The sequence below is a fragment of the Gymnoscopelus microlampas genome (assembly GCF_963454915.1).
Source record: "Gymnoscopelus microlampas genome assembly, chromosome: 22".
Lineage (NCBI taxonomy): Eukaryota > Metazoa > Chordata > Actinopteri > Myctophiformes > Myctophidae > Gymnoscopelus > Gymnoscopelus microlampas.
Genome location: NC_139959.1, coordinates 42,617,269 through 42,638,947, shown reverse-complemented (window position 1 = coordinate 42,638,947; position 21,679 = coordinate 42,617,269). Strand labels below are relative to the sequence as shown.

Sequence of the window (21,679 nt, the reverse complement as noted above, 5' to 3'; positions counted from 1 at the left end):
GCGTTGTGAGCTTGTAGATCTGCTATTTTCAAACATTTTTGTACTTTTACTTTTGGTACTTTAAGTACATTTTGAAACCAATACGTTTGTACTTTTATTCAAGTAAATTCTGAATTCCGAACTTTTACTTCTACATAGCAGTATTGATACTTTTACTTAAGTACAACATTTGAGTACTTTTTCCACCACTGCTTTGTAGGCCAACTTCAGTGTTTTATACTGTGTGCGGGCAGTAACTGGGAGCCAATAGAGGGAGCGGAAAAGAGGGGAGATATGCGAGACTTTTGGCTGGTTGAAGACCATGGTGTGCTGCGGCATTCTGGATCATTTAGAGAGGCTTAAGTGCACATGCCGGGAGGCCAGTAAAGAGGGAGTTACAGTTTCAAGCTATTCAATAATAGCAGATATACAAGCTCATAGCGCGGCATGAGCTTGTATATCAGATCTGCTTTTTATTGTTTATGAAAATGTGTGCAAATCTATGAATATATACGTTTTAAAGCGAACATTTGTAAATCAAATCTTTGCTTCTGGGGGTCCCTGGAACAAAATATTTTATAAATGTCCGCTTTAAAAAATATTTAAAGATTTACACACATTTTCACTTTTAAAAAATAGCAGATCTACAAGCTCGAGCACCGATGAGCTTGTATATCTGCTATTTTCAAACAGCCGCCAAAGAAATCCAAAATGACAGAGACAAGTTCCTGGATTGAAACAGGATCAGGAAAAAAAAAAGGATAAAATGACCAAACCGTAATCATCCCATATCACGTCGTAACAGGTACAACAATAAACATATAGCCTTAAAAGGAAGAAAAAACAACGTTCATAATGCATTGTTGGCATTTCTTTAATAAACATTTGCCAAAGGGGGGAGAGGGGGGGGGGACAAAAACATTTTAGTACAAAAAAAAAAAAAAAAAGACATGGGTGCTTTGTCTTCTGAACGCGGGGTTACAAGTGTTCTCGTTTTACTTTTAGATTTTACAATGGCTATTGGCAAAAAAGGGGGGGGCCTGTGTGCAATTTAAACTATAAACACAGCCTTTAGTCCATCAAGTCATTCAGTAGCTATCAGTTTTACTGCAGTCATCCAAGTGCTACCATACCAGTCTATATCTGGAACCAACGGTCTTCTCTCCTCCGCTTTCTAAACACAGTGGTTCTCAACCTTTTCAGGGCTGTGACCCCCCCCCCCCCCCTAAAACAATCATATTTGAACTGGGGACCTCCCAAAATAATCATATTTGAACTGGGGACCACCCAAAATAATCATATTTGAACTGGGGACCACCCCAAATTATCATTGGCTTGTAGATCTGCCATTTTCAAAATCTTTTCCTCTTTCTTATATTACTTGACAATTTCACCAGTTGTTTTTTTAGGTGTTGAAAAGGGTCTTAAAAGTCCTTAAATTGTCACTTTACTGTTGTCATCAGCCCCCCCCCCCCCCCCCCCCCCCAAAAAAAAAAAACACGTGGGGACCCCCCCCCCCAACGACCCACAGGTTGAGAACCACTGTTCTAAGCCCATCAAAAACCAACCGACTGACCCCATCATCATTTCACCATATTCTTGGCAAAAAAAACAAAAAAATAAACTACATTACTGGTCATTTTTCTACATTTTTGCAGATAATGCACATGATTCATTTTCAATTCCATAGCTAAAATAGTATCCGCCTACTTTGAAGTCAGTAGTGCAAAAACAATTATTAATACTAACGTCTTTTGCCCCTGCTGGAGGCAATTAAAGAAAAAAAGGCTAAAGGTTCGGAGATTTTAAAATACACCTGGGGGGCCTGGGGGATAAATGTACACTCAAAAAAGAGGGGGAGGGGGGGGGGTAAAAGTTTAATTTAAAAGACAGCAGAATAGATTACAAAAAAATATGAAAAATGGTATGAGCGTAAGAAAAGCTCCTCCAATGTAACTCTCCTGTAGGTTCTTTCTGCAAAACGTACTTCACATTCCAGAGGAAGAAAGAGTACAATGCCTCACACACACACACAGACACATTTTATTAAGTTATTACAAACCGGGGGGTTGGGGTGTGTGCATCATCGTCATCATATCTCCACTAGGATCCCTCTGGTTCGAGAGGAGGCCTTTTTTTCAGGGGGGGGGCTCCTTTAATTTGATCGAGTCCTCTAGTCTATTCTCTATGCCCATTGGTAGTGTGACCTCCAGGACCTCCACGTTTCAGATGGCTGCGTTCGTGCGGACAGACAGACAGACAGTCCTTATCGAAACGGAAGGCCCCGCCCTCTGATTGCCGCCGTCGAGTTCACGTGAGGGCCGAAGCCCAAGGGAAGAGGAGGAGGCGGAGCTTGCTGCGACGGGGAGCCCCACGATTGGCCCAGCGGTGGTGGCGGCCCCACCCCCACCCCCGGGATGGTCTGTGGGGGGGGATGAGGAGGAGGAGGCGTCGCCATGGCGTGGTTGTACAGGTGGATGGTGTTGGGGTTGGAGGAGGAGGGATGGTGTGGTCCCGTCTCCGCGGGGCTGTGATTGTACTCGAAGCGGTGGTCTATGTCCCCGGAGAACATCGAGGCCACTCCTGCTGCTCCTCGGGGAGGAGGAGGAGGAGGGTAGGAGGAGGAGGGGTCCTGCTGCTGGTGGCCAGCCGGGGACCCCCCCGCCGCCAGAGGAGGAGGCTGTCCGCTGAACACCTCTCTCAGGGCAGCGTGGGGCAAGGGGAGGCCTCCTCCTCCTCCTCCTCCTCCTCCTCCTAACATCTGGCCCATGTAAGTGTCCCCAAAGCCAGCGGGGGGGAACGGAGGAGGCGGGTGGGGGTGATGGCTGTAGTCTGGTGGTGCGGCTCCGTAGCCTGGCGGTGGTCCCTCTGTACCGGCGGGGGGGTGAGGTGGTGGGGGGTAGTCTGGGGGTTCCGGGGGCCTCCCCCCCCCTCCTCCTCCTCCGTCGCTTCCACCCGACGATAGGGCTGTCACGATAACACATTTACGTTGACGTTTAATAAATTGACACGCTGATAATTAATTGCGATGAACAATTGAACAACTCTTTGCCTGCCATAGACGCGTAAACGCGTCGAATTCCGCAAAGTCCCCAGCCTGCCGACGACGGCGAGTTTGGACGACTGTTTCTATAACAGTGGTTGTCAAACTTTTTCATGTCAAGGACCCCCAGAATGATATGTATTTGGCCGCCGACCCGCATCTCAAAATATTTTGTTCCAGGGACCCCCCCAGAAGCAAAGATCCGAGTTACAAATTTGAACAATATATATTCAAAGATTTGCACACATTTTCACGATTTTTCAAAAATAGCAGATCTACAAGATCATAGCGCGGCACTCGGTGCCGCGCTATGAGCTTGTATATCTGCTATTTTTGAATAGCCAAAGTGTAAAATAGTGCTTTTTTAGCTCAAATGAAAGTGACACAGATGTGTTCCAGGTCTTAATGGGCCATAGCTCTTGAATGGAGGATCGCGACCGGACACATTTTTTTTTCCTCTACTATGACAACCCTGTGTGTGTAATGAGCCCATCTTTGTGAGGACAGCGGTCACGGATAATATTCCATGATCTTTCGAAAGGTACAGTGAAATCGCAGTTTTTGCAGGCAGCAGTGGCACACTGTTACACTACTGATCTGGCAGTCAAAGAGTTAATTGTGTTGATTGATTGATTGATTGAATATTTTATTAGTCAAAGAGTTACATTTAAAATACTTTGTCTAAAAGGTCAGTTCAAAAAGGTCCTTGCGGTCTTGTTTCCATTGAGGTCCTTGGTATTCAATTCAGTCATATACTGTATAGTGGCACCAACAGTTCAGAAACTGTTTTTGGACATTGAATATCGGAACTTAAAATAAACATAAAAAATACATTTCTGTTTGCCTCACAATAAAAAAAAATGCACAGGGCAGATATGACAAATGACGGATACATACAAAGAAATTAATGACATATGTATTAATCGTATGCTTTAAAAAAAGGTTAAAATAGATGAAATAGCTGATTTACAAGCTTACAACCAGTGTTGATTTGGACAGACAATTTTGATTTAGTTTAAGTCATATTTTAGTCATCTGAAATGTTTTCGTTTTTGTCTAGTTTTAGTCGACTAAATATCAAAGATTATAGTAGACTCAAATGTATCTTGGCGGTGCCTTGATGGCGTCGTAATGGCTGATTTTACACTTGGTTGCATGCTGAAAATAGCCGATCTACAAGCTCACAACGCGTCACAGCGCGACGCGTTGTGAGCTTGTAGATCTGCTATTTCCAGAGCGTAACACCTGAGGGCAACCAAACATAAAATGACTTGTCTTTTAGTTCTACTGGATCTCTTCTCCACTAGTCCCTCACTAACATTTTAGTCTAGTTTTTATTTGTTGACAAAATTGTCAATATATTCAGTCATAGTTTTAGTCATCATAGCTCAGTTTTTTTTAGTTTTTATTTAGTTTTCATCAGTGAAAAAAGGTAGTCGACGAATATTTTTCGACGCGTTGTGATCTGCTAATTCTGCTTTTTTTTTTTATATATAAGAAATGGAAACGATGCCGATTATGACAAAAATAATTGCGTTTAGACGATGATGTAATACTTGTGACAGGCCTACCTGATGATGCCGATGCGTTGGGGGGTAACAGAACCAGGCTGGTTTGTTGGGGCTCAGACGGGGGCAGCTGCTGCCTGTAGTCCAGGTCTGCGTGGGGCGGAGGTTCCGGGGGCTCGGGGGGCCTCTGGTCTGGAGGGAGGATGGATACGCCTCCTGCGTCGGAAACTGGAAAAAATAAGATTGAATTAGTGGTGCACCCTTACCCCACATGAACTCTAGTGCACTTTTTCATGTCAAAATTGATATTTGGCCACGGACCCCCCATCTGAACATATTTGTGCCATTTTCAAAAATAGCAGCTGTGCAAGCTCGCAGCACAGCACCATGTGACGTGAGCTTGTAGATCTGCTAGTTTTGAATAGCCAACATATAAGAAGAAAGTGGTAAAAAATGTTGTGAGGCTATGGTACTTTTGATTAACCGATTCAAACCGGGAACGCATCTGTGTCATATTTTATTTCTTTGGGTATTAAAATTCAAAAGAATATGCGCCATGAGCTTGTAAATCAACTATTATTTTTAAGAAAATCGTGAAAATGTGTGCAAATCTTTGAAAATATATGTTTTTTGAAGTAAACATTTTTAATTTAAATCTATGCTTCTGGGGATTCAACAAATGTCTTCTAAAATCATGACATCTTTTTTGTTTCTTTTTTATCCCATGATTTTGTAACCCTTTTCACCCGGTGCCAATTATCTAAGTGACAGGGGGGAGTTTCCCCGGTAGGACGTAGCGTGTGGAAGGAACACGTTATTCCAACCAGTTCCCTTCCCCTCCATCAGGCGCCCCCTGGCTGTCATGGGGGAGGCGGTATAGTGACCAGGATTACTACATGTTTTTGTGAGGGTATTAACTACCCTAGGAGACACAGGGAGAACATGCAGGGTTTTTTTTTTAAACTTATGTTGCTATAATATCAGTGGTTCTCCCCATCTCAAAATATTTTGTTCCAGGGACCCCCAGAAGCAGACCCATCTTCAGATGTGGCCAAATACATATCGATTTGGGGAGGCGGACCCTTGGCACGAAAAAGGTTTGAGAACTACTGCCTTTACCTGGAGAGACCGGGCATGGCTCGGGGGGGTGCTTGACCTCCACGGGTGGCTGTAGAGGACCACCCCCCCTTAGCGGTGTAGCTCCTCTCCCTGCGGCGGTGAGGTTAGCGCCGCCGTCCCCTACGTCTCCACACTCGCCTCCTCCTCCAGCAGACTCCTGCCTCTGCTGGGCCTGCTGGGCCTGGAGCAGCTGGGCCAGCAGCATGGTCAAGGACGTCTGGGCCGTCTCCCCTCCTTCTGGGGCGCCCCCTAGTGGTGGCGCCGCGGAGGAGGAGGAGGACAGAGAAGGAGGAGAGGGAGGCTTGGGCATGGGAGGGGTGCGGGGCACTCCTCCTGGAGGAGCGGAGGAGGGAGGAGGATGAGGAGGCCTGCTGGGGGTGTGTCTGCTGGGCGTGTGTCTGCTGGGGGTGTGCTGCTGCTGCTGCTGCTGCTGCTGCTGGGGCTGGAGGAGGAGGAGGGGGTGAGGCGAGGCGCCGGTCCTCTCCGGGGCGTGGTCCAGCACCTTTGAGAGCTGCTGCAGGGTCTCCTGGGTGACCTTGGGGTCGAACTGGAACTGGGCCTGCTGGGCCGTGTTGACGGCGTTGTTGGGCTGGCCCAGGAAGTTGATGAGGACGGCCAGCTGCTCCTTGGTCAGCTGGGAGGTTACAGGACCCTTTGGATCTGCAGGAGAAACATTTGGGATTAAAAATCGTGTTCGTTGTCAAAGATTGATTTACTGGGACCTGTGGGTTTCAACCTTTTTCATATCAAGGTCCATTATTTATTCAGCATTTGAGCCACGGAACCACCATTTGATGAGATTTAGACTCTCCCAAAACGTAGAATATTTTGTTGTTGTTGGAAAAGATTTTGTCAAAAGAACAATTCTTCTACATTCTATAATTGTGTTAAACTTCTTGTAAATTAAGTAACGCAGATGTTTAACAATAATTTAACTCTTACGGGTCCATTTGGTTTCATTTTACACTCTCAAGAGTTAAAGATCTATAAGGGTCCATTTGGTTTCATTTTACACTCTCAAGAGTTAAAGATCTATAAGGGTCCATTTGGTTGTACCAACTCTCCATCATTTAGCTGGGGACCACCTGGAACCCCCTCAAGGGCCCCTGGTGGTCCCCGGACCACCTGGAACCCCCTCAAGGGCCCCTGGTGGTCCCCGGACCACTGGTTGAGAACCACTGCTCTAGATGAAACAAGTCCCCAGGACTTTTTTGTTATCCTTTTAGCTTTAATGTCTTACTGTGACTCATGCCATTTACATTTCTGACTAATAGACTATTCAATCTATCAAAAAAAAAGACAGACAAACATAAAACTACCGCATATAACAAAGAATTAGACAAAAGGACTGATGAACAAAAATGTTATCATTGGTGAGGGGGCATAACCCACTGAATTAAACCCCATATCTTGCAACAGTAATGCTTACATCTCAACATTTTATCACGGCTTCAATCAAAATTGGTGATTTGTATTAAAAACAACCACAATTCAAATTCACCACAAATACAACGCAATAAAAAACGAATGCCCTCCTCACCCAGCAGTGCAGAGGCAGACACATTGGGGGCCTTGAGGACCCCGGTAACGGGGAAGCCCTGGGGGGTGTTGCTGCGGCTGTCGTCCAGGCCCAGCTCCTTGCGGGGGGCCTTGGGGGGCGCCAGCTCCTCCCCCGGCATCTGCTTCTGTCGCCGACGTTTCTTGCTCCACAACTCGTGGCAGTCCTGCCACAACGGGAGGCTGGAGAGAGGAGAGGAGATTAAAACAAATGTGTGATTTGTGAAACAGTGTGAAATACGACACGATACGATAATACTTTATTGTCAGTTCACACTGAAATTTGTCTTGCGACCCAGCCGCCATGTATGCAACAATAAACAGTACACACATTTGACATGACACAAGAAAAACAAAACAAAATACATACATAAGGACATACAGAGACAAGAGCAATGTCCACCACTCAGCCTACCCTTGGCCTATAACTCCTGATTAAGCCTCAGTGTCATCTGATGGACAAAGGACCTCTTCAGTTTGACCTTATTGTATGTAGGAACACTGTATCTCCTTCCTGAAGGCAGCAACCTATATTCTCCATACAAAGCATGGCTAGTGTTTGAAGTGATATTCCTTGCCAACCTTATCATACTATCATTATACGTAGTTGTATAGAGCCTCTGAAGTGGCTGTCCAACAATCTTTGAACAAATGTTCAGTTGCTGCAGCAGTTGTGTAAGGAGCCCCCTCACACTAGTGCTAGTTTCTTAAACAATTAGCACAATATGTAAAATTATATTTTAGTAATATTGTTCCTGCTGTTCTACATACTGCCAACCAGTTGAAGAAATCACACATTAAGGCTTTAAACGTTGCTTTTCTATGAAATATCCAAGACTACTAAGATCCCATGGAAGATGCTTGAGAACATATTGCTAGTTTGACCACTTCAAATGCTCTCGTCTTAAAATAATAACCGAACATAGCCGATCTACAAACTCTCAATGCGTATTGGAAGCATTGAGAGCTTGTAGATCAGCTATTTTCACTGCTTCCATAGAAGACATGCTGGCTTCTATGGAATCCAAATGACTGAAACCAGCCATGGCGACGGAGAACTTTAATCCATGAGAGTTGGGATAAAGCATGGAGAGATAGTATCTAGGGGCTGTCACGATTATGACATTTTACGTGACGATCAAATGCGATTAAACGATGTAATTGCGTTTCTGTTGTTAAAAATTACATTTCTGTTTGGCCTTTTAGGCTTCATAAACAGAAAGGTGCACAGGACAGATATGACAAATAACTAAGGCTGGAGAGGAGAGAGAGAGTTGGGATGAAGTATGGTGAGACAGCGTCTACAAGATGAAGAGTTTGGACACGTGACAAAAAAAACACGGGCCGAAAACCAGTGTTGATTTTGACAGCAAATTTGTATTTAGTTTTAGTCGTAGTGTTTTCAACAAAGTTCTGTTTAGTTTTAGTCATATTTTAGTCACCCGACATGTCTTACTTTTAGTCTAGTTTTAGTTGTCTAAATACCATAAGATTTCAGTCGACTAAATCTACAGTTGATTTTGACGACTAAAATGTATTTTTGGCGGTGCCTTGATGACATAGAAATGGCAGATTTTCACTTGGCTGCATGCTGAAAATAGCTGATCTACAAGCTCACAACGCGTCGCGCTGCGACGCGTTGTGAGCTTGCAGATCAGCTATTTCCGGGCTGTGACACCCACGAGCACCCATGATGACTTGTCTTAGTTCTACTGGATCTCTTTTCCACTAGTCCCTCCATAACATTTTAGTCTAGTTTTTATTTGTTGACGAAATTGTCAGTATATTTAGTCATAGTTTTAATCAGCGAAAAAAGGTAGTCGACAAACACTTTTGTCGTCATGGTTTTTTAGGCGACAAAATCAACACGAGGTGAAAACCTACTCTGGCGGAGGCATCTTGTCTGGGTCGACGTCCTTGAGGAACTCGCTGACCAGCGCCTGCTCGGCCGTGCAGCGTTTGCTGGGGTCCAGGTTCAGCATGTGGTCAAACAGGTCCAGGGCTGACGGCGGGATGCTGAGGCAAAAGAAACATCTTAAAAATCACACACAGCTGAAAGACCCAAGACTGTTTCTGTCCTTGGCAAACTGCCATGGACTTGACCGTCGAGGATAAACGGACTGAGAACTTTCTAAAAGACTGACGTTGCTTTGAAGGAGTAGTTCACCCCAAAATAATCAATTTTTTCTATCAATTACACCCCATGAAGCCTTGAATTCATGGAGATTATTTTATTTTTGACGCATTCCTGAGACAATAATTTGATGACTTTGCTTATTTCCGGTAGGAGACTCAAAGAGACTCAGGATCCCTCTCTTCTGGTCTGAATAGCACAGAAAAATAATGTGTTTAAAAAACCTGAAATGTACTCATTTTATTGTAATGTGATGCCCAAGTTGACCTGCTAGTTCTAAAAATAAAAATCATATATATGAAAATATATATATAATATCTGTCCGATAACTGTGTTTAAATGTTTAAAAAAATATATATATTATTGGTTCTAATGTCTTCAGTGGCCTTAACGTTTAATCTACACAACAGCTGTCAATTGGCCAAGTTTTTAATGTCTAATATCCTGGCCCAAGATACTGAAGAACTATTTGCTCTCTCACTGCATGTGGACAAGGGCATCGATCCATCGGGGTAAATGTGGAAGATTATTATACTTACAAAGCAAACTCCTCTCGTAGCCGTCTCCTGTACTGCTTCTTTGGTTTCATGGTGTTGAAGTACGGGAGCTTGATAACATCCGGCCAGACACCAGGGCACGGGCTACCACAGATCCGGCTGGAAGGTAGTGAGGAAGACATTATGTTATGCTATTATGTTTGTTCATATCTAACCGTTATATTTTACCATCACTTATAGTACTTGTATAATACATTATATGACATGATACGGTGTAGTCTGTCGGAGCCAAGATGTCTCCACTAGGCCTGATAGCTATTGTTTTTGTTACAGCCCGTCTGTTATGGTTCAGCGTGTCCTTGTAGCAGCTAGAGTATAACTACGGTCTGAACCCTGTGCTCGTTAACCCTTAAAGACCGAGAACACAATCCATCTGCCATTCAAAAATAGCAGATCTACAAGCTCATAGCGCGACACTCGGTGCTGCGCTATGAGCTTGTAGATCTGCTATTTTTGAATAGCTAAAGAAACCTTAGAATGACACAGATGTGTTCTCGGTCTGAAGGGCTTAACATAACTACCGTACCACCGACCTGTGTCAGACTGTATGTCTAACGTACTTCTCCCCATGATATCAATTACCGGTTGATGCAGAATTCCACAACAGTAGACACACATTAAACAAAAGGTATAGCAATGTGCTCCTCTGAGTCCTCAATAGGACGACACATTTTAACACATTGGCTGCCATTGACGCAGATCTGCGTTCATTTGCGCAAAAGCCCGTTGGCTGCCATTGACGCAGATCTGCGTTCTTTCAAAAAAAAAATGTTTTCAAAATAAAAGTTTTTTTTTTTTTTTTAATTTTTTAAAAAAACCCAAAGACCAAGGAGATATGATTTTCCGAAGAGTTTTGCTCCCAGACACTTCCTTATAACTGAAAACTTAAAAATTCTGTATCTCGGCTCCTAAGTGCTTTTTTTTCTCATTGAAAAAGTCTGGCAGCCAGCTGTAGGTAAAAATTCAAAAAGCTGGCAGCCAATGAGTTAACAACTCTTTTCCCCCAACAGGTGTTATGGACTTTGAGGTCAAGATTGTGTAATTTTTTTTAAGACAACATTTTCTCAGCCTTAACTTACCTGATAAGCTCTAACTGAGCCAGCTCCTGATTAGCTTGAAAGATCGGCTTCTTTGTGAACAGTTCCCCAAGAATGCATCTGTAGGGTGGACAAGATGAGACGACACTCATGAGTACATTCTTTAAAACATGGATATTTTGAATTGAAATATTGATCTATTGTAATGTCTCCCCCCCCCCCCCTCCCCAATTATTTTGGGGGGTCCCCATATGATCAGCTTAATGTGAAACATTGTTTTCTCACACAACAGTTAGGAAACCAACATACCGTATAAGTGTATACAGGGTATCTGCACATTTATAAAGTTACAATTTAATGACTTTGAAGACCTTTTTAGTACCAAATTGGCCAAATATTACGTAAGAAAGAGGCAAACATTGAGAAAATAGCCGATCTACAAGCTCGCAACATTGTTGTGATCTTGTAGATCGGCTATTTATCTGTGGAACCGAGTCAAACTAAATTATAATGCCTACAATTTCTAGTGCTTGTCAGGGTGGGGGGGGTCCCCAGTTCAAATATTACTATTCTGGGGGGGGTCACGGCCTGAAAAGTTTTGGGAACCCTTGATCTATTGAACACCCCAGTAAGCCAGGATCAACACAGATAGATCTCATTGAACAGCCAGTAAGCCTGGATCAACACAGATAGATCTCATTGAACAGCCAGTAAGCCTGGATCAACACAGATAGATCTCATTGAACAGCCAGTAGGCCCGGTGGTGTTACGTACCCACAGCTCCACACATCAATAGCAGGCGTGTATCTCTCCTCTCCCAGGAGCAGCTCTGGCGGTCGGTACCACAGTGTTATCACCTTGTTGGTGTACGGTCGACTGGAAGGGAGCAACAACAAGGAGGTCAAACGGGAAACATGTGTTATCATAATGTATATCAGTGTTGATTTCGGCGACTCAAACTATGACGAAAAAATGTTCGTCGGCTACCTTATTTCACTGACAAAAACTAAATAAAAACTAAGCTATGATGACTAAAACTATGACTATATAAATATATCGACAATTTCTTCAACAAATAAAAACTAGACTAAAATGTTAGTGAGGGACTAGTGGAGAAGAGATCCAGTTGAACTAAAAGACAAGTCATTTTATGTTTGGTTGCGCTCAGGTGTTGCGCTCTGAAAATAACAGATCTACAAGCTCACAACGCGTCGCAGTGAGCTTGTAGATCGACTATTTTCAGCATGCAACCAAGTGTAAAGTCAGCCATTATGATGCCATCAAGCCACCGCCAGAATACATTTTAGTTGACTAAATCAACTGTAGATTTTGTCGACTATAATCTTATGATATTTAGTCAAAATAAAATAGACTTTCAGATGAATAAAATATGACTAAAACTAAATGGAATTTTATTCAAAAGACTATGACTAAAACTAAATCAACACTATTGTATATATATAGCGCATAATAAGGATGCAAATCTTTTGTTGAAGCAACACAAGCTAAGGAAAAAGGGCAAAGTTGCAGTTGTCAAACAGACACAAATAATACATAAGGAGGCACACACCTCTCTTCTGAGCTGTATAGACGAGCCAGGCCAAAGTCTGCAAGCTTTATTTGACCCCTGTTAGGGAAGAAAAGAGAAAAAAAAGAAACATCACCCAAAGTAACAAGAAAATGTCTTTTCCAGACCAACATAAATACATGTCATGACAATTAAGGAAACGTATAGAGAATGTGGTCACAGACACATGGATTAAAGCAAAATAAAAGCTCATGAAAAACATTTTGTTAGGCCAAGTCCTAATCTGCAATTTGTGAAACTAGCGCTGTGTTTCATAAACAAGCAGAATATGTAAAAAATAATTATGTTTTAGTAACCATACAGCCAGCCAAGTTGAAGAATTTGCAGACTGAGGCTTTGACCTTTGCTTTTATGAAATATCCGAGATCATTAGGGTTTTCTGGAATATTGGATATTTATTCTATCGCTAGTTTGACCACTTCAAATACGCTTTAATCTTAACATAACTAATAAGCGAAAATAGGCCATCTGCAAGCTTACACTTGTAGATTTGCCTATTTTCAATGAGTGACACGCTTCCATAGAGTACAGAAGTCCTGACGTCACTCGTTCATCCCCTGGTTCGTAAGGTAATTTCTCTATGGAGAATAACATTGGGTCATCTTAGAATCGTCTCATATAAGAATTGTGGTCCAAAAATAAACAAACTGTCTCTGCGATATTGTCACGGAGGAGGTTCTGTATCGTTTATGATAGTCAGTCACTTATATTTGATACAGTCTGTTTCTGGCGAAAATGTAACTAATTCGGCGGAAGTAACATTATCGTTTTCTCACCGTCAGTTGATGATTCATATCCATAAGAGTAAAACCGCCGGGGTCATTTGTTTATTTTTGGAACACAGTTCTTATTTGACGCGATATTAAACACGTCTATGGGGATTCAGAACGGGGGTGGAAAACCGCGAACCAGGTAGGATGTGTAAATTACGTCAGACTTCGGTGCTCTATAGAAGTCAGCCAACTGAAATCAGTTGTGGCGACAGCTATCCCCAAGAACTCACTTGTTGTTGAGCAGGATGTTGGAGCACTTGATGTCCCTGTGCAGGAAGTTCTTCTTGTGGCAGTAGTCCAGGCCCTCCAGCAGCTGGCGCATGAAGGACTTGATGTGGCTCTCGTTGAAGTGGACCAGACCGGACTCCAGCAACCCCATCAGGTCATGGTCCATGTACTCGAACACAAGGTAGAACGCACCTGGGTGGGGAAAGGAACAACACAGGGAAGCTGTCAGAAACCTTCCCTAATACATCCGGGGACAACGCTCTACACGTCCCAGACGTGTGCTTTCGAAATCACACCGCACACTATCCGAAGTGCCTTTTAGATCGCCTTTTAAAACTACCATTATGTTTGCTGCTGCTTTTAACAGTTATTATTTCCCCCCTTTCTGATCGCCTTTTAAAACACCTACAAGCCATGCTGTTATTAGACCCAGACAGACCCCTGGTGGGCTTCGGACCAGACTCTGAGAAACAGTATTTTCTCCAGGGATTTTTCCCCCCCAGCTAAAACATTTAAAATCACTTTAAATTGCATTATGTCCCACACAATAACATAATGTTGACAAAAAGTAAAAGGTGACAAAGTTCAATGTGATGGAGTACCATCAGTAGCAAGTTCCAAGTCTCTGCCAAGTTCATTTTCCAACCATGCTGAAATGATCGTAGTCATTAACTATGCATTAACCCATTAAGAGCGGGAACGCATCTGTGTAACCACTTCAACCATGATTTTTTACTTTGGCTATTCAAAATCAGCAGATATACAAGCTTGTATCGCGTCACCGAGTGCCGCGATACGAGCTTGTAGATCTGCTATTTTTTAAACATTTTAGCAAATCTTTGAATATATATATTATTTTTTTTAAGCAAACATTTTTAACACAAATCTTTGCTTCTGGGGGGTCCCTGCCTGGAACAACATATTTTGAGCTGGGATCGGTGGCCAAATACATATCATTTTGGGGGCCCTTGACATGAAAATGTTTGAGAAGCACTGATTATAGCAACATAAGTTAGGATTTGTAAGACATGTGTTGAATACCCAGAAACAAAGATTTGAATTAAAAATGTCTGCTTTAAAAATATATATCCTCAAAGATTTGCACACATTTTCACGATAAAAAAAAAAGATGATGGTTAAAGTGGTTAGAGTCTAAAATGACAAATGCGTTCCCTGTCTTAATGGGTTAACACCTTGTACAGCATGATCTCAAAGCCATGCGAGCCCAAAGTGTGCTGCTGTTGTCATTGCCCATAATATAAAAACATACCTTTGTCATTCTTGAAGTCCAGGGCGTCCGCCTTGTCGGTAACGATCTCCTTCATGTTTATGATGCTCTTGTGGTTGAGCTGCCGCAAGATCTTGATCTCCCTGATGGCGGTGATGGGGAAGCCCTCCTTCTCGTTGTCCAGGCGGACCTTCTTTAAAGCCACCATTTCAGCTACGGAAGGGAAAGAACTTGAGTCAAGTCGTATAATCCCATGGATGAAAGCAAAATAAAATCCCACGACTATTATGTTTGTTTGACCAAGTCCTAATGTGTGACTTGAGAAACTTTTAAGGAGCCCCACCCCACACACTAGCGCTGATTTCTAAACAATTAACACAATATGTAAAATGATGATGTTTAAGTAATATTGTTCCTGCTGTTCTACATATACAGTAATGCCAACCAGGGGAAGAAATCACAGATTGAGGATATTGCTAATTTGACCACTTCAAATGGTCCAATCTTAAAATAATAACCGAAAATAGCCTATCTAAAAAAGCTCCTTGTCACATTGTAGATCAGCTATTTCCGCTGAGCGACATGCTCCCATAGAACAGTGGTTCTCAACCTGTGGGTCGGGACATGATTTTTTTTTTTGGGGGGGGGGTCCCCAGACAGTACAGTAAACTGACAATTTAAGGACTTTTAAGCGCGAGGCGTTGTGAGCTTGTAGATCGGCTATTTTCACAATATGTATCTGTGGATCTGAGTCAAACTAAATGTAATGCCTCAACTATTACAATTCCAAGTGATTGTCAGGGTCGGGGGTCCCCAGTTCAAATATGATTATTTTGGGGGGGTCCCCAGTTCAAATATGATTATTTTGGGGGGTCACGGCCTGAATAGGTTAAGAACCACAGCCATAGAAGACACGCTGGCTTCTATGGACTCCATATGACTGAAACCAGTCGTGGCGACTTGAGATCTTTAATCCATGTAATCTACTTATCACGTACGGTTTCCCCACTTTGGCTCAAGGGCAACAAACAACAAAACGTCTTCTTCCCCCACTGTCCAGTGAACCACTAACCAGTGTCCTTGTCTTTAGCCTTGTACACCTGGCCGTAGGTTCCCTCCCCCGTGATGCCGATGATTTCGAACTTGTCCACGCAGCGCTTGCCCCAGTCGATCTCTGTCTCCTTGATCTCGCCGAACCGCGGACCACAGATTCTGGGGATTAGAGATTAAATAACATTAACAGCACAGCAACACATTAAGCCTAATTTGTACTTTGTCACCAACAATTCGACGCAACGCAAATCGTTGTTAGCTTGAAAATCAGTTAAAAATAGCAGATCTACAAGCTCATAGCGTGGCACCAAGTGCTACACTATGAGCTTGTAGATCTGCACATTTTTGCAAATCTTTGAATATGTTTGTAAGCCAACATTTTTAACTCTGATCTGTGCTTCCGTGGGGGTATACTTTGGCTATTCGAAAATAGCAGATCTACAAGCTCATAGTGTTGCATGAGTGCCGCACTACAAACTTGTAGATATGTTATTTTTTTTAAATCGTGAAAATGTGTGCAAATCTTTGAATATATATATCTTTTAAATCAAACATTTTTAACTAAAATCTTTGCTTCTGGGGGTCCCTGAAACAGCATATTTTGAGATGGGGGTCCGCGGCCAAATACATATAATTTTGGGGGTCCTTGACATGGAAAAGTTGGAGCACCACTGATATATAGCAACATAAGTTTTTCTCAAAAAAAACTGTTGGGATTTAAAAGACATTTGTAGAATATATGTTCAAAGATTTGCACACATGTTTACGATTTTTTTTTAAGTAGCAGAGCACTATGAGCTTGTAGATCTGCTATTTTTTAACATCCAAAGACATCTAAAGTGGCACAGATGCGTTCCCGGATTGAATGGGTTAAATCTAGGGATGCACCGAATTGGAAATTCTTGGCCGAAACCGAATGCCGAAAATAGAAAACAGTTGGCCGAAAACCGAATACCGAAAGGCAGAATATGATAAATATACATAATTTATTTATTTGTTTACCAATGTTGATTAGCTATCTGATTATGGCAAAATAGATGATTATGGCAAAACTCAAATAATAATCACTATTATGGGTCCATAAAACATTTATTAAGCACTTTTGAATGCATACATTAATTCCAGACTGACTGCTGAAAGATTGTAAAATGTAAACATTTATATAATTATATAATAAGATTATTCCAGATTTTATTCCAAGATTTTTTGAAAATAACATTGTTTCGGTGTCTTTCGGTGATATCGGCCGATATGTTTCGGTTTCTTTCGGCCGATATGTTTCGGTGTCTTTCGGTGATATTTTTTCGGCCTAAAAACCCTTTCGGCCAAAAGCCGAAAATGCATTTTTTAACCATTATCGGCCGATATGTTTCGGTGGCCGAATATTCGGTAGTTAAATCAGGCTTGACAATCATAGACAGCTCAGATCAATACAACAACATAAGTAAACGACACAAAACAAGCCGAGTTCAAAAACCTACTTGGGCCTGCGGCGGAGTGCCTGTGCCTTTTTGTCGTCGGGCGGACTGCAAGGGGACGCCGTCAGGCCACCAGGAAGCTCGGGGGGCAGAGGCAGGTCCGACAGGAGCTGGCGGACCTTCCGCTCTGGCTTCTTCTTCCCTGAGAGCAAGGACAATGTGTCCCTGAGGCTGAAATTGTGAAAACAAAGGAGGGGGGGGGGGAAAAGTCCCAATTAATTACGATGCTATAGACACATCACATCAAATGCAGTGTTGATTTTGTCAACTAAAACTATGACGAAAAATGTTCGTCGAATACCTTTTTTCACTGACGAAAACAAAATTAAAACAAAATTAAAACTAAGCTATGTTGACTAAAACTAAGACTAAATATATTGACAATTACTTCAACAAGTACAAACTAGACTAAAACGTCAGTGAGGGACTAGTGGAGAAGAGATCCAGTAAAACTAAAAGACAAGTCATTTTATGTTTGGTTGCGCTCGGGTGTTGCGCTCTGAAAACAGCCGATCTACAAGCTCACAACGCATCGCGCTGCGATGCGTTGTGAGCTTGTAGATCTGCTATTTTCAGCATGCAACCGAGTGTAAAATCAGCCATTACGACGCCATCAAGGCACCGCCCAAAATACATTTTTAGTCGACTAAAACTAGACAAAAACTAAAACATTTCAGATGACTGAAATTTGACTAAAACTGAATCAAAATGTTCTGGCAAAATCAACTCTGATCAAATGTCAGACGAATATATGACCCAATCGGACGGCAATAATACCTTTCTCCTCTGTCCATGTGCTCGAAGACATTCGGCGGCAGCGGGAGAGTGGACATGATGGAGGTGACGGCGGGGCCAGTCGATCGCTCCTTGTCTTTGCCCGGTCCGGGTGGTGCCGGCGGCGCTTTCCTCTTGTCCCGACTGATGACGGAGGAGTCCTCCTTCCCCTTTCCTCCATCCCTGTTGTCCCGGCTGGGCTGGTGGTGGTGCTCCGCGGCGGTCGTCCTCTTTGAGACCTTGTTGTCAGCGGGGGACTGAGGCTGGCTGGACGTGGGAGGGGTCCTGGGACCCTTCTCCGTGGGCTGCGGAGGAGGAGGAGGAGGATGCGGCGGAGACGGCGGACGGCCCCCCTTCCTGGCCGCGTGGTGGTGGTTGGACTTGGGACTGGGCTGGTGCTGGTGATGGCCCGAGGAGGACAGAGAGCCCACCTTAGTGGGCGTGGAGGCGTTGCTGCCGGAGCTCTTGGCCCGGGCGAGCGCCTCGGCGACCGCCTTGGCCTTCTTCTGCTTGCTCTGCTTGCTGAGCTCGGCGGCGAGGCTGTTCTTGAACGTGATGGTGCTGGGCGACAGGCTGGAGGGGCGGCTCCGCGAGCGCGAGTGCTGCCGGTGGCGGCTGTGCGAGCGCGAGTGCCTCGTCGCGACGGACGAGTATGGACTTCTGCTGCGCGACCTGGCGGAACGCCTGTGGGAATTGGAAACAAAATACATAGTTTAGTTTTCTATGTCTGCTACATCGTTGGTACACAAAGTGGGGTCCGGGGACCCCCAGGGGCCCGTGAGGGGGTACCAGGGGGTCCCCAGAAAAATGTGTTAATATTTTTACACTTTGGCTATTCACAAATAGCAGATCTACAAGCTCATAGCGCGGCACCGAGTGCCGCGCTATGAGCTTGTAGATCTGCTATTTTTGATAAATCGTGAAAATGTGTGCCAACCTTTGAATATATTTATATTTTAAGCGAAAGTTTTTAACTCAAATCTTTGCTTCTGGGGGGTCCCTGGAACAAAACATTTGAGATGGGGGTCCGCGGCCAAATACATATGATTTTGGGGGTCCTTGACATTAAAAAGATTGAGAACCACTGGGCTATATAGGCTATATATGGACTTCTGCTGCGCGACCTCGCGGAACGCCTGGGAATTTGAAACAAGATACATCACGTTTTCAGGTTAGCTACACACATCATGATAGTTTGAGCATTCAATATCAGTTTGATTTATATGAGCTGCATGTGTGATACATCTGTTAGAGATCTAGTGTCAATATTAGACGCATGAATAGAATACTGCCATAGTCAGTGAAGGCTATAGTGCTCTGAACATGAAAGTGAACGACACATATCAAACAACCATTAAAAAGTTACCAGAAATGTTTCTTTAGGTGTGGATATCTAGGTGTTGTTTGGGAAAGCAGACACTAGGCAATAATAGTAGGCATTGCATCACCAAATAAGCAAACTGCTGATGTTTCAGGCACTAGCCTCAATCACATTTCCCTTTATTTCGTCAGGATTGAAAATGGATTAGTAATAAATACAGTAGGTGACTTGTCATGATATTTCGCAATGTTGTACTTTAGTATATGTTATCAGTTGTGTAGTGGGTGATAGTACTCCCTCTCTCTCTACTGCTGCTCTGTCAACAGTAACACCCAATTCATTCCTTTTTCTCTTTTTTTCATTAGTGGGGAGGGTGAAAAAAGAAAACGAAACTGGTTTTCTGGATTTCATCACCTTTTAACGGCCATGGTGGAAGCTGTGCAGATTCTACCAAACAAATACACAGTGAAGGAGTGATTGATTCTACAATAGAGGTTTTCAACCGTTTTCATATCAAGGTCCATTATTTATTTGCCATTTGAGCTACGGAACCACCGTTTGTATGAGATTCAGACTCTCAGACCCAAGACGTTTTTGTGTATTGATGTTGGTACCATAGGGGAGATACCAGGCCAACGTAGATCAAAATAGCAATTCTTTAATTAAGTAATGCAGATGATTCACAATAATGTAACTCTTGAGAGCGTAAAATGAAACCAAATGGACCCATATGGGTCCATTTGGTTTCATTTTACGCTCTCAAGAGTTAAAGATCTATATAAGGGTCCATTTGGTTACCGACTCTCCATCATTTAGCTGGGGACCACCTGGAACCCCCTCAAGGACCACTGGTTGAAAACCACTGTTCTAGAAGAACACAGGTCCTCCTATAAGTCATAATAGCTCACCTGACATCTGGGCTCGGGCTCAGCGACTTCCTGTACGGGCTTCGCGATCTCCTACGGTTCCCGTAGGGACTTCCACCGAGCTCCCCTTGTTCGTACGGGCTGTGTTTGCCATAGCTGGGGGACCTGCGCCAGGTGGCCGGGCTCCCCGCGGGGGAACGTTTCCGCTTGTTGCTCGAGTACGAGCTGGGCGACTTCGAAGCGCCGTAGGCTCCTCCTCCTCCTCCGTACAGCTCGGCGTCCCGGCCGTAGTACGTGGAACTAGGCGGCGACGACTGTCTCTGTCTGTCTTTGTTCCCGAAGGTAGGAGGGCTCGTTCTCCTGGAGATCAGCTGGTTGTAACTGCTACCGCCGGGAGACTGGTAGCCAAACGGATGCGATGATGTCCCAGTCCCATAGGGACTTTCTCCTTTGAGCCCGGGACTCCTCCGGTGTGAGGCCCTGGGGACTGGGTCTTCACGGTCTTCTCTGTAGGACTGTGGAGCATCTCTGTACGCGGACGGGGGCTCCTTGTCGGATCTCTCGGATCTCGTTTTACTTTTGTGCCGTCTAGTGGAGTCCCTCTTGTCCGTCTTATCCGCAGACACCACCGGTGGGGCCTGAGACGACGCAGATGTCCTTTTCCCGTTTCGGTCACTGCTCCTCGTCGTAGCCTCCCGGTTGTTTTTAGCCACCTTTACGCCACCTCCACCGCCAACGCCGCGGGCTGCTGCTGATGCTTTCGGGTCTCTCTCCCGGCTCGGACGGTCCTTTCGCCTGCTGCCCGGTTCCTTCTCCTGCCTGCTGCTGCTCCTCCTCTCCGATGGTCCCCTGGTTGGTTTCTGCTCATCCTTGGTGGCGGCGGGTGGTGGGTGAACTACGTCCCGGGCTCTGTGGCGCTTTCTCCTGTCCGGGGGGGTCGCTGGTCCGTTGTACTCAGCCGGGTCCGCCTCGCTGAGGCGGTCCGCCGACAACCTGTCGTGCGCGTGATGATGGTGGTGATGATGGTGCGGGTCCACTTTGGGAGAGGGGCTCCCCGAGAAGCCCTCCGACTGGGAGCTCACGTCGTCGTACTCCACCAGAGTCCGAAGTTCACCCTCTCTGTGGAAGGCGCCTTTGCCTTCATGGCCATCGGCGTGCTGCCACAACTCTCTGCCCCCTCCTCCTCCTCTCGTCCCCTGTCTGTGTTTCTTCCTCCGGGACGCGGAGCAGCGCCTCTTGTCCCGGTGCCTCTCCTCACGCTGGGCAGCAGCAGCAGCGCTGCTGGCCGGCTTGCTGCGCCGGTCCTGCCCGGTCCCGGCTGTCCTGGCGGCGGCTCTCTGCTGGGCAGAGGGGCTTCTGCCCCGACCCTCACGAAGCACCTCCGAATTAGGCATCTAATCTAAATGAAATATCAACAAGATTTGATATATTTACAC

General features: G+C 44.5%; 1 protein-coding gene across 1 annotated transcript in view; it reads right to left on the bottom strand.

Annotated features, from left to right (window-relative positions):
* Window positions 1-1,496: 1,496 nt before the first annotated feature.
* Window positions 1,497-21,679, bottom strand: part of cdk13 (cyclin dependent kinase 13) — a 21,356-nt gene continuing 1,173 nt past the window's right edge. The window contains exons 1-15 of the mRNA XM_084048087.1: window positions 20,286-21,679; window positions 18,060-18,740; window positions 17,286-17,453; window positions 15,824-15,963; window positions 14,794-14,964; window positions 13,526-13,715; window positions 12,505-12,561; window positions 11,709-11,810; window positions 10,977-11,054; window positions 9,880-9,996; window positions 9,091-9,222; window positions 7,190-7,389; window positions 5,650-6,309; window positions 4,594-4,758; window positions 1,497-2,946 (exon numbers count right to left, since the gene is read on the bottom strand). The exon at window positions 20,286-21,679 is cut by the window's right edge and continues 1,173 nt beyond it. Of these exons, the coding sequence (XP_083904213.1) occupies window positions 2,246-2,946; window positions 4,594-4,758; window positions 5,650-6,309; window positions 7,190-7,389; window positions 9,091-9,222; window positions 9,880-9,996; window positions 10,977-11,054; window positions 11,709-11,810; window positions 12,505-12,561; window positions 13,526-13,715; window positions 14,794-14,964; window positions 15,824-15,963; window positions 17,286-17,453; window positions 18,060-18,740; window positions 20,286-21,637 (4,914 nt within the window). The 5' untranslated portion in view covers window positions 21,638-21,679 and the 3' untranslated portion in view covers window positions 1,497-2,245. The remainder of the gene's footprint in view (window positions 2,947-4,593; window positions 4,759-5,649; window positions 6,310-7,189; window positions 7,390-9,090; window positions 9,223-9,879; window positions 9,997-10,976; window positions 11,055-11,708; window positions 11,811-12,504; window positions 12,562-13,525; window positions 13,716-14,793; window positions 14,965-15,823; window positions 15,964-17,285; window positions 17,454-18,059; window positions 18,741-20,285) is intronic.